This window comes from Lepus europaeus, chromosome 6 (assembly GCF_033115175.1).
Source record: "Lepus europaeus isolate LE1 chromosome 6, mLepTim1.pri, whole genome shotgun sequence".
NCBI lineage: Eukaryota > Metazoa > Chordata > Mammalia > Lagomorpha > Leporidae > Lepus > Lepus europaeus.
In genome coordinates, this window is record NC_084832.1 from 111,010,801 (window position 1) to 111,028,006 (window position 17,206).

Below are 17,206 nucleotides of genomic sequence, written 5' to 3' on the forward strand. Positions count from 1 at the left end.
CTTTCAAATCACTAACATGGAACAATGTGGTAGAATAAGTGTTAATATTCCTGTTTTTTAAGTGTAATTACTAAGATTCCAAATGTTTTCTACATAACATTTTAGTAAAGCAAAAATCCTACTGGTGATGAGAAGTCCTATACAAACGTACCATAGGAATCTCATCTCTGACCATGAAATGATGCTGAAAGTATATTTACTACAGTTATAGAAATAGTAGAAATAGTGCAAATTAAGTCAAGATCCAAGCAGGTAAGTCTACCCAGTAGATCTCATTTGTAGACACAGAGTCTGAATAAAGTTTAAATGTGATTCAATTTCATATGCATTCATAAAAATGTCTGTACAATTACAGGGTACCAAATCTAGCACACAGCATCTAAGAACTAACCGGAGAATTCAGGGGTTAATTACCCTCCAGGATAGAAAAGGGCATAAAGGGCCTTGCAATCTAATTCCTTTCCACCAAAATATGCAGCAGTGGGCCTCTTGAAGTTAAAACAGAGATTTCCCATCTCTGTTATATTGCCAAATATTGGCCAACATATCTTATACAGTCAGACATATTTTAAAATGTTGTAACTTCTCATTTAAAAGGATACATGCAAGGTGAAAGAGCAGCCTGGCTGGCACACAGGCAGGAAACCAGTGGTTACCAAGGAGGCAACCCTGGTCAGGACCCTCTAAAGGGTTCTGTTTTCTTTTTCCCACTGCTCTATTTTCTATATTTTGGAATGAATTAGTTTAATATTTCTTTTTTGTTATAAGTAATTATCTGCTGTAAGTGTAAAAAAAGATATGGATATTCATTTTGGCTGTTTTATTGTGATGCATAACTATCAACGTGCCAGATACTGTTAGTAGCTATCTGACATACCAAACGTAAACAAACAGTGAAGCAGGCTCAAGATTCTCACCCATCCTGGAAAACAGAGGAACCCGACGGTAACCTACAAAAGCAATCACATCTAATTAGTACAAGAAAAACAGGTCAACCAGTGATGACCCCAAGAGTGCTACTGAGAATGGGGATCTCAACTAAGCACATATTAACATCTATGACTCAGGGGTTGCTATTTAGCCCAGCAGTTAAGATGCCTGCGTCCACAACAGAGTTCCTGGGTTGGATGTCCAACTCTGGCTCCCGAGTCCACTTCCAGCTAATGTGAACCCTGGGAGGCAGCAGCCATGGCTCGAGTACTTGGGTCCCTGACACCCAAACAGGGAGCCATGGATTGAACTCCGAGCTCCTGGCTTCAGCCTGGCCAGCTCCAGCCATTGTGGACATTTGGGGAGTGAATCTGTAAATAGGAGCTCTTTCTGTTTCTCTCTCTCTCTGTCTCTCTCTGTCTCCGTGTGGGTGTTTGTCTCTGATAAATACACTAACTATAAAGTTATAGTTCTATCCTGTAGATTCACTTCCCACAAAAGTTAAATACAAGAATATTTCAGAAAGCTCACAGGAAAATAATTTTAAAAGGCACATAATTTTGACGTGAACATTTTTGAAATCCATGTATAACTTTTTCATAATGTACATTTCTCACAAACTTCTTACGAACCCCTCTCTGCATGTACAGATTTCAAAACCTTTTGGAAGTGGATAAAAGGCATGGAACCCGGTGGGCTTCTCCCTTGTTGCCCAGCACCTTTGGGGCTCATGGCCTTTCCTGTCTGCTTGCTTGCTCCACCTGGCTCGCTCCTGGCTGCTCTCTGCTTGGTATGGACCCGACTTAGCTTCTAGACTTCTCTTTCTCCTCTAAATAATGTCCTTAGTCTCCTGAGCATTTCTCTCACTGGTTAAAAAGCTTAAAACTAAAAAAAAAAAAAAAAAAAAAAAACACCTTTTGCACACAAATACAATACCTTTTAATAATATTTTTATGAGCTTGTCAAAAACTCTGCTTTTTATGTGTGGATTTCAAATTTTTTGCACTGAACTCAACCTTTCTATTTTCCATAAACCTTCTGAAGATCCCTCATATTTGTGATTTGAATTATGACTTCCTAATGCCCAATACTAAGCAAACAGCTAGTCCATGCTTCTCTGTCCTCAGAATGCAGCATGCTCCAAAATTGGTCACCACACTCTGCTGCAGGAAGACTCTCTCCTGGAAACAGCTCAGATGGTGTTGGAAAGCGAATGGCAGTCATTCGGTCTTGTGAGAAAGATGCTGGTTACATTGCCCACGTCTCAGAGTGCCTGGGTTCGATTCATGGTTTAGGCTCTGACCCCACCTTCCTGCTAATGCAGGTCCTGGGAGGCAGCAGCGATGACTTAAGGAATTCCTTCTCCATGACCCATGTGGGACACCTGGAACAGGTTCCCAGCTCTAGACTCTTACAGGCATTTATGGAATGAACCAGCAGATGGGAGCTCTCTATCTCCGTTATCTCTCAAATGAATAATTACAAAAGAAAAATGAATGCATGAAATATATATTTGGCAGTACAGCATAAAGCACTCTAAAAAGGTAACTATGCAACATTTTGACAATCCTGGGAAGGATCAGGAGACAACAAACTGAGGCTCCCACTCTCTAATGCAGAAAGACTGAGCCAATGAGCTGTCGGATCACCACCCTTCATTCTTTATGGTAGTCATGATTACTCATCACTGACCAGAACCACAATTCATGTAAAGAAATTCTTATGCATGCCAAGTTTGTCTAATTAGTCTTCCTGCCACTCCCCACTCTTACCCTACCTTTCTCATGAGAACTCTTTGCTATAATTTCATGAATACAAAATGTATCAATACATAAAATTTCCTTTGCATCCCATTTGTATGCATATCAACCTGTGTCTTTGATAAAGTCAAGTTGTATTTAAATGTTAGTACAATGGCTTACTTTTAGGAGCATACCTTTGTTCATGCATAGCAGTGGTATAGTATATTGCCCGAGAAATTCATTTCCTGCTATTAAACCTTGATTTCCAACAACAACAAAACGTATCAATGCCAGTTCTGGCACTTGAATAATAAACGTGAATGTTTCATTCCATCTTGGACTAAAAGCTGAAATACAAAGGGACAGATATAAAGAATCACAATTTTTAGAGAAACATAGGCAATAGTTGCTTCCCAAAATTTCCTTTTCAACATAGTAATAATAATAACTTGTGCCTTAGAGCACTTGTATTTTTAATGTACCTCATGAAAGGAATGATTCTAACAATACGGCATGTTTACATTGCAGGCAGGCTGTGTTCTTAGAATTTTACTACATCATCTCATTTACTCTCCACAATAACTCCATCAAGACCAATTCTATCCCCATTTACCCCACATAACTGAGTCACACAGATGACATGTTATTTCCTCATAGTTTCACATACTTGAACATAGACATAAGGGGGCAGAGCAGGAACTCCCACACAAGAAGTCCAAGTTCAGAACAGAAATGCTGAATCATGCAAAATAACTGATGTGCCCTAGACATTCCCCTAACAAAGACATTGAGATACCATGAAGTTAAGTAACATCATTTTTCTATGCCAGGTCTTCTTACAGGAAGTCCTCCATACATAGCTGTTGGACTGAAAATTAGATAATGAGTGCTCTAAAGTCAGTTTTTGATCTGTTTTTGATGAAGTGTTCATTTCAACGTCCAAAGTTGCTGAATAATCTTGGTCTCTAGAAAAATACATTGACCCAAAAAAAACTAATCCTTCACCAAGCAAGACATCTAAGTGTGTCACAACAGGACTCAGATTATCCAAATTAGGGCATAATGCAACGGAGACAAGAAAGCTACATCCAAAAATACACTCTACTTAATAAAGACTCAAAGAATGGGAGAGACATAATATGTACTGTTGTTCATGTGCAAAGGAAATGTTATACCTGCTATGTAAATAGCTTTTTTTTTTTCAGGAGCACTGATGAATTTGTGACTATCTTTATTTTCTATGGTGTACCTGTAGTTCATAAGCATACATTTACAAGAAAGCAATCCCAGATGCATCCTATGCCCACAGAAATAGCAAACTAATTGGCTCATCTCTTCCAATCCTATATCATTATTTACACCTTCTGCCTCCCTTCTGTATATCTCTGTCTCTCTCTCCCTCTTTCTCTCTCCTACACACACACACACACACACACCACGATCATGCATTATGTTTGGAATCATGATTCAAGTCAAGGATGGAGGGAACAGAAGCAGGTTTCTCCAAGCTTCCTAACACAGCAGTTACTGTTTCTTCAAATCGCCATTGTAATATGCTTTCAACTCTAAGGGGTACCAGCTAATGCAGCAAGTCATCACCAACAAGCTTTCGCACTGACAATGAGGAATGAGTCAGTAAAAGCCTCTGAATCTTTTTTTCCAGGTCATCTGTACTAGAGGAGAGTATCTGAGGGGATACAAGGCAAACAGACTGTGGACCTTGTTAAAAATTATCAAGTAATAAGGAAAAAACTAATAAAATTCTACGAGCTCCTCTGCTAGTACCATTTAGTCTGCAATGAAGTCCACTATCCTTTGGGACTATCCACTCAAAGAAATTCCAGGCTTAAGAATCAGTTCCAAGGGTCTTCTCCAAGATGATCCTGAGTTGGAGTAAACCCAGGATCCTAACCTTTTCTAATTTCCTTAGTGCTTTCAACCTCAGAGAAGAAATGGCAATTCCAGTACTGCATTACATAGAACATCAGAATCTTTCCAAAGTCATTTTTTCCAATCCTACATTTCCTTCTGGAAAAGGTGAATGAATTATGAATCTAAATATTGCATCAGTAGGTTTTTACTGTACCCTCAGTCTGATTCAGAAGCTATAGACCTTTGATCTAAAATAATTCAATGAGGTAAAAATGTGTAATACACTGTGTCAGAACAGTCATCAGTTTTTAAATTTAATGTAGAGGTTAGAAGCTAAGTAGATTTGCAGCTGTCAAAATGTCACTCTTAATTCAGCAACATGAGGGAGAACATAAAAAGGAGGTTAAGTGAAAAAAACATAATTTTTTAGGTCAGATAAATTTCTGTGAGTATAATCTGAAAATATACCTAAACAACCTCATCAGTATCAAATTGTCTTTGCAGCATAAAACATTTTGGTTATCTTGAGCATAATGCAAAACTTCTGCCTTATGAATAATAACTATGTGTGAAGCATTCTATCAACATGTGATTTCTAAGCTTTCCAACAAGAAGTCTAATACAAGTACCATGCAATATATTAGGAGCTCACCATTTTTTTTAATTACACGAGTCTGCTGTTTCATCTGGTCATTTGGAACACCAAAAACTTCTATAATCACCAAGGTGTCAGCTTGGTTAGTAGAGGAGTTACTCAGAGGCAGCTGGATCCCACTGATGATCTGCACAAATGCATGCGAACACAAGAACATAGCAGAATATTACACGCATCCCCACTGAACTTAAAAATAAAATCATGCATTCCAAAACATCAATAGACTCTAAGTCAGTTCCTACACAAATGAAAGATGGAAAATAATGAAAATTTTTAAATTCAAGCTTTTATCCTCAAGTCTCAGTAGATAAATATGAAGAAAACATCTAAATCAGTCCATTTTTGCTGAAATGTGATTATAGTGGAATCTAATGTCTAATGTTTAGGATGCACTAATATATATTTCTATTTTAAAAACATTTATGACATCACTCTTTACTGTCATTCAGGCTGTTACTCTGATAAAACAGACTATTTTAAAATTCATGTTATATATAGCAAAATACCAAAAAATAACGGGAATATTATTGGGTGCAAACTGTTGAAACATTTTCTCAGTATAGAGTTGACCTGTACATAAAGAAAATTAAAAATGAATCTTAATGAAGAATGGGAAGGGATAGGGAGTAGGAAATAGGATGGTTTGTAGGTGGGAGGGTGGTTATGGGGGGAAAAAACGCTATAATCCAAAAATTGTACTTTTGAAATTTATATTTATTAAATAAAAGGTTTCTATTGAAAAATATATGTAATTTAAAAAGCACTATATAATTTCCCACATATAATTTTCTGGTGGTAGAACACAAATTTGAGTAATTTATGAAATTTTATCCATTCTTATCCATATTGTCATAATAAGTAACCTGAGTCTGACAAAAGCAATGATTTCATATGTATATTAGGGCCTGAATATCAAAAGGATGCTTAACAAAGTATTAATAGTATTTTTACTTTTTCAATGTATTTATTTTAAAGGCAGAGTTACAGAGAGAGAGAGAATCGTCCATCTGCTGGCTCATTCCCCAAATGGCTGCAACAGCCAGGACTGGACCAGGCCAAAGCTAGGAGCCAGGAGCTTCTTCCAGGTCTCCCACATGAGTGCAGGGTCCAAGCACTTCAGCCACCTTCCCCTACTTTCCCAATCACATTAGCAGGGAGCTGGATGGGAAGTGGAACACTGGGTCTTGAGTCAATACTCATATAGGATGCCAGTATCACAGGTGAAGGCTTAACCTGCTATGCCAAAATGCCAGTCCCAGAAGCATTTTCCATAGCCTTTAAATAGCCAAGCTGATCAATGAAGCAAACATTTGTTTTGATAATGAACAAAATAAACATAAGAAGACTGTATGCAATGTGCCTATTTAGGGTAAGAAATGAAAGTTAAACGCCTAAATATGCAGTTATAAAAATTGAGACATAATCCAAATTTTTAAAGATTATATAAGAGGAACAAATGAACAATATTGGCAAAAAGGAAGGAAGGAAAAGGAGGAGACATGGATGGAAAGGAAAAAGAAACAGAACACTAAAGTTTCTAATATATAATTTCTCCTTTCCTAAATCCACATGTTATTGTATTAGCTAGAAACTAGAATGACTGTGCAGATATTTAAAAACCAGCATGGAGTGGGAGTCAATCCATCAGCACCATTAGACATGAGTCAATAGATAGAACACTGACCATAGACATGCACCACACTCACATCAAATATCAGAGTTTATCAACTAAATACTAAGTCTCACACAGCAGACTCTTGCCAAAATGGATAAGATTCAGCTTCTGTGCACTTTATTACCAAAAAATGTCTACCATTAAAAAACATCATTGAATATGAGAAGTGAAAGTGAATTAAGAGAATATTCATCAAATAATTTATCAATTCTAATCTGCAAAGCCTTTGCAGCAGGAATCATAGCAAAGAAAACCATCAGCAGTCAAGGAGAGAAACTCAGTTTTCCCCCGTTGGCTTTAGGCATAATAATTTGAATTCAGAGAGTGGTTCCATGGATTTCATGATTAGACACAACTGGCCTAGACTGAAACTCTCAGTTCTCAGATGACCAAGGGTAAACTAGAAAAGTTGAAAGCATCCGTCATGGCCATAGAGAGCTAATAGTAAAATGAGGCCTGTGATTTCCAACTAACAACTTGTGAAAATCATGGAGTAATCACAAAGTTCCCAAGAATGATGAATAAGTAAGACTTGAAAAGCTGGGGGCAGGAGTTTCCTGTTTCACCCCAAGCCACTTACATCTTAACATGAGACTCTTGAATACAGACATGCGGCAATTGTGAGTATCTATGCACACCAGCTAGCTCTCACCTCCACTTCTTAATAAGAGAGCGTATGTGTTCTCTTTGCTCTTCTCAGCACGACACAGAAGTCATTCATCTGATTAACCTGCATGTACTGAGCACATACTTTGTGTCAAGTACTGTGAATAAGGATTCAACAAAACATGGCTCTTATCCTTGAAGGATCTTCAGTCAAGTCTAGGAGTAAGACAAGAAATGATGACTAAATTGTAATACAGTATGGCTGGTTCCATAATCAGTGAGTGCACAGTGCTATGGAGAAACAAAGCAAAGGCAGAAGAGAAGCACAACTAACCTAGCCAAGCAAACGGCTTCAGAAAGAGGTGGCTCCTAATTCCTAACAAGTGGCTCAGAAAGCACCAGGCAGGAGAAGGAAGAATCGTCCTGTCAGAGGGAACAGCATATGCAATTCTGGAGGTGAACCAATGCCAGAGAGGGATCATAATTCTATGTGGTCATAGAGTTGGATGGAAGGCTAGAAGTGGTGAGAGATAGGCTAGGGCAATCATCAGGACACAGATGTGAGTATTAAGGAGCTATGATAACATTGAATTGCAGGGGAAGGGTCACAAGAGCTGGGACAGGCTATTTGAAAATCCCTTAGGAAGTCAAAGAAGTAGAATAGATGACAGGTAGTAAATTCCTCAAATAGGGCAGCAGTGAAGGAGTCAGACAAAGAGAAAGGGTATGATGACAGGAGCAGAAAAGAGTGGAATTTAAAGACGGATTGGACGTAGGAAGGGAAGGAGATGTGTAATATTAGAATGGCTCCTAATTTTCTAGTCTGAGCTAATTGAGTGAATGAATTGTACCATTCACTGACACATAAATATTAAAAGTAGATTTGACAAGTAAGAAATATTTGATTTTAATATTTTAAGTTTTAAATATATATAATATATAATTAATATATATATATATATATATATATATATTCCTCTAAATTCCAAGTTAAGTCAGATAGAAGATTGGAGCATTGCAGTTGGTTGAGCCATGAATATAAAAATGAACCCCAGGAGAATATTTAGTTTGAAATGAGGATTAATTAAATAATTTATGTAACATAGATACATTAGAGGCATGTACAAAAATAGGAACTCACCAATGGAAATGAGAAAGAATCACTTAGGAAATCAGGGGTATTGCTTCTCAGCCTTTTGTGGGAAAAGAACAGGAAAAGTGTAGAGTTTCAGAAGCACAGAGGGAGCCTCGTGTGGGGTAAGAACACATCATCCAAGTGCCTGTTTCATCCTCGCTTGTTGTTACAGCAATTATTAAAAAATCACAAAAATAATAGTAACATTTTGTAATAACAAAAAATATGCTCTGGGATGAATGTTTGTCACAGAAGTTACGGTGTTGCTTAGATTGCCCTCATCCCATATCAGAGTTCCTAGGTTTAAGTCCTGGCTCCACTTCTCAATCCTGTTTCCTCCTAATGCACACCAAGGAAAACAATAGGTGAAGACTCAAGTGTTTGTGACCCTGCAACCCATACTGGGGACCCAGACTGAGTTCCAGGCTGGCCTACCCTTTTGCTGGAAAATATTCTCTCTCTCTCTCTCTCTCCCCCTTCTTCTCTCTCTCCTCTTCCTCTGTCTCTCCCACTCCCTCTTGTCTCTCTGCCTTTCAAATAACAATGAAAATAAAGAAAAAAGTTTTAAAAATTTAAATAAGCTCAATGCCAATACATTGCCAGATCAAAGAAAGTGTATCAAATAATCAAAGCTGTCAATACTGCATCCAGTGTGGCAGGCGATTTTTTGCTCTTTACTACGCGCTCCTACTTGAAGGTCACAAAGTCCCTAAGAGTTAGCAGAAAAGTCAGCCACACAGATCACTGGCACTATTTCCTGCAATGTCCAGGATAATTTCAGGCCTGTTTTTCTTTGCAGGATCCTCTTTCCACAGGCATTTCTGGAAAACAGCTCTTAAACCTCCCATTTCCAGCTGGGATAAAATGGCTCAGGCCTGAAGTGGATCAGAGCGATGTCCCAACCCCTGTGATGTTACAAAAGTGGAGGAAGGAGTTGAGAAAAAGAGTCATATGGGAGAGGTACATTCTAGAAGCTTTAGCATTGCATGCACTAGACCAGTCAGGTAATACAGAACAGGAAATCTCTCCACAGGAAGCAAAGCAGCAAAGCTTCACCAAGTAATAACAGCAAATAGAACAAACCCATCCATAAATAGCAATGTAAATATCGACCAAAATTCCAAATTAGGATCTGAAATGGTTCTCATGATTCTTGGAGAAACTTGTTAAATAGAAAGAGGGACCAATGACACCATGCCCACCTTACTTACTAGCAGACAGCAGGCACAGTCATGTCTACAATAGGATAGCTCATAATTAAGTACAAAGAAAAAGCTATTAGAGGTTTTTCAAAGGATTCCATTACATAGCACTTAGGTAATAGAAGACTGAAAAAATGTTGTGAAAAGTAATGGAAACAAGAAATTCTAGACAGTTGCTACTGCTTTTAATGAAATTATACAGGATGCATAAAACCAAAGATGAAAGATGAAATAATAATACAGTAGTGTGGAGGAAGAAGGCTGGATAAGAGAGAGAGAGAGAGAAATAAGAAGGAAACAGTATGAGGTGAATAATAATTGTAGGATAAATTAATAAGGCAAGAGAAAATTTATGTCCACCTTAAAATAAGTAAAGAATAACATCAAACAGAGACTGAATTATCAGCATAGAGAATGAATGTTAAAAGCTCGCCAAAAATGCAGAAGAAATGGGAACATGATAAAACTGCTCAAATTACTTGACATAAAGGAATTACTGGAAAAATTATATGGATACTTTTCTAAGAAATCAAATAATGCCCAGAAACATAAGGGAAAAAAATATCCTGAACTACAAAAGCCCAGTTCTGGAGACTAATGACAAGAAAATAACTTCTAGGATTTTCTGATAGAATTACTTAAAGCTAAGGTGTGTATCGGGGGGAGGGCAACATGTACATACAGTAGTTAGTAGGATGAACACAGATCTCTCTATCATAGCATTAAATGCCTAAATACAGTAGAATAACAGAAATAATTTTGGAGAAAACAAAATTTTATCCTCAGGACTGGCACTGTGGCGTAGTAGGCTAAGCTTCTGCCTGCAGTGCCAGCATCCCATATGGGCGCCAGTTCAGGTCCTGGCTGCTCCTCTTCCAATCCAGCTCTCTGCTATGTCCAAGGAAAGCAGCAGAAGATGGCCCAAGTCCTTGGGCCCCTGCACTCATATGGGAGACCCAGAAGAAGCTCCTGGCTCCTGGCTTCGGATCAGCTCGAGCCATTGTGGCCATTTGGGGAGTAAATAAGCAGATGGAAGACCGCTCTCTCTGTCTCTCCCTCTCTCTGTCAGTAACTCTACCTGTCAAATGCATAAATAAGTAAAATCTTTAAAAGAAACTTTAGCCTTAATATTTCTATTCATAAGCAGGCAATCAGTCACATGAAAACGCAACAGAAAGATATTTGTCACATGCTGAAAGGTCCTGAAATACCTCTCAACTGTAAAGATTAACATAAATTTAAAAGGTATTAAAGTAAACCCATGACATTCAAAATATTAATGCACATTATCAAATTTATATAATAATAAAATAAGGCAAAATAAGACATTATTTATCTTACCCTTATTGTCAGTGTAGTAGGATCACTGTCACTTGCTATATGGGGGTTAAACTGTGATTTAATATCTCTTAGAAATTGGGGTTTCAAAATATATCCAGAACCACCATTATCCAAAAACTTCCCATTGTGCAGGTCCATAGGTAAACCAGGAGTCTGGAAATTTAAGGCCACTATGAGAAAGAAGTATTTTAACATTATCAGAAAATAGAAGATACAGTTGAAAATTTACAGAAATCTAATCATTGATTATCTTTAAATGTCCTTTTTAAAAAGTATCATTAGCCTAATAATTTTAGACTTTTAACATCCTTCTCTTGCCACATTTATATTAACGTGTGTTGCTGAGTTGCCATGTTTAATCTGTAAATTAGATTATAATAAAGTTTGAGTACAGAAATCAAAATGGCACACAGGATAGATTACAGAAATAGCCAACGTCTATGTAAGGTAACATTCAAGAAATATGAGGATAAAGAACATGAATAGTTTAAACTAAGGAAGTGAAGATGCCAACTATATCCTAACCACCAAGAGGTATGGTTGCCACTTCGGGAGGAAATGAGAAATACACAGAGTGGTCGTTGTTAAAATACAGAAGTAACTGGATACAGGGTGTTAAACACTTGCTATACACAGAATCACCTTCACCCTCTACCCCATGCACCTCCCACCTCCCACTTGGTCCTCTCTCTGGCTTTCTTCAGGCCTAGCGACTTTCCTCAACCCAGTGGAAGCAGGGTTGACACCCTGAATTTTCTGATTGGCTACTTCCAGTGCTCTGCTAGCTGTTCAGTTTGGGATAAGCAGTCTGGTGAGAACAAGTCAAAAGCCCTACAAGCCTATTCACTTTTCAAGACTATGAGTGTAGATATTCATGTAAAATATAAAGGAGAGATTGCTTGATTTGAAGAAGCCTTGAGCATGACTTTCAAACCAAGAAACCCAAGTTTCAATGTCCTCTTACATCCATTTTGGAACCCTTGCTTCCCACCTGCACTATATGTGCCTTGTACTAATTCCTCATAAGTTAATTTCCATGCCCCCAACCTTCACCTGAATTATCCTCTCCAACCTGTGTAAGAATTAGTTCAGCTCTAAACCAATGATTTGCCTTTAGTGCCTAACCTCAAAGCCTCCAGAGCCAAACAAATGTTCTAGGAATATTTTTTCATTAACTTTTATCTTCTTCTGCTAGTAACATAATATCCTGTATAACATACCCATTTGACAACCTATATTCCAAAATTCTTGAGGATTAAAATTGGAAGAGTCCGTTCTCATTGCTTTGGGATATATCCTGGTAATGAACTTTCTGGTGTGAAAAATAAACTCACTGACTGAAAAGAAAGAAAAAAACGGTAAAGCATTTCGAGTAATTTAAATGTTACTACTACACTACTACTACTACTATAGATACTATATCACTATATTATAGTTTCCATAATGTTGATTATATTGTCTTGGCATAGATATTTTTACTTTATGAAAATCAAAGTGAATTCTATGCCTTTATGTTTACAGTATAATTTCACTGTTGCTGATTAATAATAATTTTATTATAAAATTTATATACAGTGATAATTCACTTCAGGAAAAAATAAATTGGATAATTTATATCTTTCTCATCAAAATTAATTTCATTTATGATATTAGAATACACAGAATCCCAAAAAATTCATTTTTCAAAGCCAGAGTAGCATCTTTTCTCATTGTTTTCTTATTTTTTGGCATTGATTTTCATATTAGTACAGAAGCACATGTAAGTCATGCAAAGCTCTATGATTCTAGCTAAATTAATTGAGTTGACCATTTGGGTTGCAATGCACCCTGAGGTTATCCAGTTCATCTCCTGAACACGCCACCCAGCATCTGCCTCAAAAATCCAATCTGTTTATGTTCCTCCATCAACAAGCTCATCAGCTCCTTAGACTTCAAATGATTTCAAATGCCTTCCCTACTGAGATAACATCAATATACTTGTAATACTTCCATACAAACTTAAACATACATCATGTATACATACTCCTATAGTCTATTTGAGTCTCTCTCTATATTCTTTAAGTTTCTACTTATCTATATACCGTGTAAATAACTTGAAATTCAAAATAAATTTATACCCATTAGCATTTGACACTTCTTCAAATTTTTGAACACAGATTTTGTGTATGCTCTAGGTATTTTTTCTTTCACTAAACAGATTATGCTTCTATAACTATTCCAGATAATATGATGATAAGTCATAGGAGAAGTGGTTATTGCCTATGGCCCACTATATTTGTTAATCAACTATAAAAATAATTTCTCTCCTAAATACTATTTCAGTACCTAAATACCATTATTTAGGAAGTATTGACAAGCTAAAAACCAAGATCAATTTCACTGATAATTATTTTTAAAAGTTACACAATCGTTGAGAGCAAGTTTATGTTGAAGTCATCTGTGTGTGAATGAGCATGGGTTCTGAATATCATACTCCCTTATCTACCTCCCTTATGCCTGTCCTGAAGCAAAGGACATAGTCTTCTGGATCTTCACACCTGATCTTATCCAAAAGGCTGACAGGTTTTGTTACTTGTGAGATTAACATTTAAAAACTAAGCATGAGGGGCCAGGGCTGTGGAGCAGCAAGCTGGGCTGCTGCCTGTGATGCTGGCATCACATATGTGCATTGGTTTGAGTTCTGGCTGTTCCACTTCCTATCCAGCTCCCTGCTAATGTGCCTAGGAGGTCTGCAGATGATAGACCAACTGTTTGGGCCTTTGTACCCACATGGGAGAATAAGACAAAGCTCCTGGCTCCTGGTTTTGACCTGGCCCAATCCCAGTAGTTGTGGCTTTTCAGGGGGTAACCAGCTGATGGAAGATCTCTCTCTCTCTCTCTCTCTCTCTCTCCCCCTCTCTCTCTGTAACTCTGCCTTTCAAGTAAATAAATAAAGCTTTTTTAAAAAAGAAATTAAACATGATTTGTTACTAAATATTCATTTTAAAGATGAGAAAATCTAATAAGAGTAGAAATCGCATACAATTACTCAATTGATAACTACTGAGAACTCCTTGGTATATATCTCTCAACTCTTTTGCATGTTTATGCTAATTTTTCCTTTACATTGCATCATTTATTACCTTTTACAAACTACCATAATTGCTTATTGAAATAATGTAAACATCACTCCATTTCAATAATTCATCTGCCACATGTTAATCATGTTTATTACATTTATAATAATAATAGGTAGTCTTGCAGTTAAACCTTTACTGTAGCTACTTACTAGACTTTCTCTAAGAAAAGGTGATGTTATATTTTATGACTACACAGAATACCCAATCCCTTTCCAAATTTTCTCAAGCATTTAACATGATAAGAGTGGATTATCAATATTTTTGCTGTGCCCCGAGATCCTGTCCTCATAAACAACAAAAGTCATCCAACAGTTTGAAGGAACAGAGATCAGCAGAGCAAATCATTTCAACTCTCTTGATTATACTTCTAGTGGGACAAAAATTTTGCATCACAACCCGACACACACACACACACACAGTTTCATAGTCTACAATACACTCCTTTTCTATTCTGTCCTTTCTTTTCTGGTCTGGCCCATTCCACTGCACATTACTCTATGCAAGTCTGTTATTTAAATGTGTGCAGATGTACTGAAATGATTTTTGCTATAACCCTTAGTTTTTTTTTAAGTGTCTTAAAATATCTCTAAAATGAACTTTGCTTTGAAGATTGCTTCAAAATCCTTGGTCACCACTAGGCAATCAAACAAAGTTATATCAGACCCTGCATGCATCAGAGCCAAAAGCTTTTCCCAGTTGGTCAGTTGGTCAGTGCTGAATTTCCTGTTTGATATTTCTACACAAAAAAAGAATAGACTGCAATTTTTGATGGATTGAAGAACCACCTGGCTGTTAAGTTAGTTGTCCATCCCTTTCTAAGTTTGGGACACACTCTACCATTTAAGGCTAAGAAGGAAATGGAGTCTGTTTCCCCTTCTGTCTCTCAGCATGTGTTTAATCTCAGGCACTACCTACAGAATAACCACCTCAGATTTAGAATCTGAGGACAATTAGATGATGCATGCTGAGTGCAGCTAAGTGGCCACTAAGTGCTGCAGCTAAGTGACCACTGGGATGCCTGCATCCTATACGCATTGCCTGTGCTTGAACCTGGCTACACTTCAGATCCAGCTTCCTGCGAATGGGTATCCTGAGAGAAAGCAGTGATTGCTCCGGTAGTTGGGTACCTGACACTTCGTGGGAGATCCAAATTGAGTTTTAGGCTCCTGGCTTGGTCCTGGCCCAGTCCTAGTTACTGTGGGCATTTGGAAAGTGAACCAATGGATGAGATCTCGCTTTCTCTTCCCTTTCTCTCCCTCCCCCTCCTCCTCCCCCTCTCCCTCCCTTCCTCCCTCCCTCCCTCCCTCTCTCTCTCTCTCTCTCTCTCCCTCCCTCCCTCCCTCCCTCTCCAATCTCCTTTCCACAAGCCTTTACCATCTCCTCCCAGCCTGCAGTCTTCTGCTTTGACTGCTGGCAGAGGCAGAAGCACACACCAGCTCATGCCACTCCTGAGCCTGCTGACCTTGACTTGCAGGACAAACTCCAAGTGCCTTGTAATTGTACTCTCCATCTCTCAGCAGCCCTGCCTGTCATTCACTGCCCTCTTATAAGAATACTCACCACGGCCCCACCCACAAAGGCATCCATACTAGACAATCTCTATCAAAACGCCCTGAGTGAAAGAAGGTAACTAATGGCTAAATTCTGTGAAGTAAACAATGTAACCTTAAATAAGCACACACAAAAAACCTGTTTTAAAATTCATTAAATGTGAGATTTCATGAAAATATGTTTTATAATAGTGCCTCTGATTCCCCATCATAAAATGCTAATAAAAACAGTAACAGGTTTTCTTTGAGTATTTTGTTACTTAATTTTAGTATTTAGAACACAACCAGATACATACTAAGCTGAAAATAATTATAGGTTTAGTAATTCTTTAAAAATCTACTTTTCTTTGCCCTTCTCTTTGCTGTCACCCAATGCCTGTGATATTTCTTTCCTCATGATATAGTTTCAAATGTTATATACTCTAAAATATTTTATCTCCTCTCAGTATTTCCAAATATATACAAGCTTACCTCTAAACTTTCCTCACCTAAATATCATTCCCCAAATGTCTGCAACAGCCAGAGCAAGGTCAGAACAAAGCCAGGAGCCACAAACTCTACTGAGGTCTCCACATGGGGGGAGAATCCTAAGTACTGGAAGCATCATCTGCTTCGTCCCAGGTGTATTATGGGAAGCCAGATGGGGAGGCAGAGTGGTTGGGCCATGAAGCAGGCAGTGCAATATAGGACACAGGTATACAAAGGGCAGCTTAACTGGCTGCACGCAACACCTTTGAAAATATGTGCAATTATTATGTATTGAAAATGCTAAGAATAAAATACATTATCGTGTTAAAAATATTCTTGACGAATCTTAACATCTTGGTAGAAATGGTAACTAACTCAAATACTTTCTCTAACTCCCAAGTATTTACCTTTCAGTTTAGAAAGTTTTCGGGCACGAGATTCTCCAATAGAATTGTTTTCATTAAATTGCTGATGCAGTCTTGCATGTTGAAAGTTTCTGAACTTCTCAGCTTTAGTATAAATGACAAGATCAGATAAGGCCAGAGATATTTTTACCTTCCTGGGCTAAAAATAAAATGCAGTAATTTCACATTTTTACACTAATCATTTAAAAAAATGCCTTTTCAATAAAGAAAATATGCTTCCAAATGGATAATTTTAGTCTTTTAATAATATTTTCTCCTCCAAAGCTTTTGGATTTAAGTTTATGTGGTTATTTTTATAATTATAATATTTAATATATTCTAGCTTAAATTCAAAATCCCAATTAATGTAATAAGTATATATTGAGGATGACAATTATTACTATTTATCAAACATCTCAATGGATTCTTATGAGTTTTTCACATTTAGGAATTTTAATCATGAGTAAGTAAACCTCCAATTTGAGCTAAAATTTTGGAATAATGTCA

At 37.4% G+C, this 17,206-nt stretch overlaps 1 protein-coding gene across 2 annotated transcripts in view; it reads right to left on the reverse strand.

Moving 5' to 3' along the window:
• Window positions 1-864: 864 nt before the first annotated feature.
• PLCZ1 (phospholipase C zeta 1) overlaps window positions 865-17,206 on the reverse strand; it is a 63,121-nt gene continuing 46,779 nt past the window's right edge. For both annotated transcript variants that reach the window (XM_062195514.1, XM_062195513.1), the window contains 6 exons: window positions 16,703-16,854; window positions 12,379-12,495; window positions 11,159-11,328; window positions 5,197-5,326; window positions 2,867-3,019; window positions 865-950 (listed from right to left, as the gene is read on the reverse strand). In XM_062195514.1, the coding sequence (XP_062051498.1) occupies window positions 865-950; window positions 2,867-3,019; window positions 5,197-5,326; window positions 11,159-11,328; window positions 12,379-12,495; window positions 16,703-16,854 (808 nt within the window). The remainder of the gene's footprint in view (window positions 951-2,866; window positions 3,020-5,196; window positions 5,327-11,158; window positions 11,329-12,378; window positions 12,496-16,702; window positions 16,855-17,206) is intronic.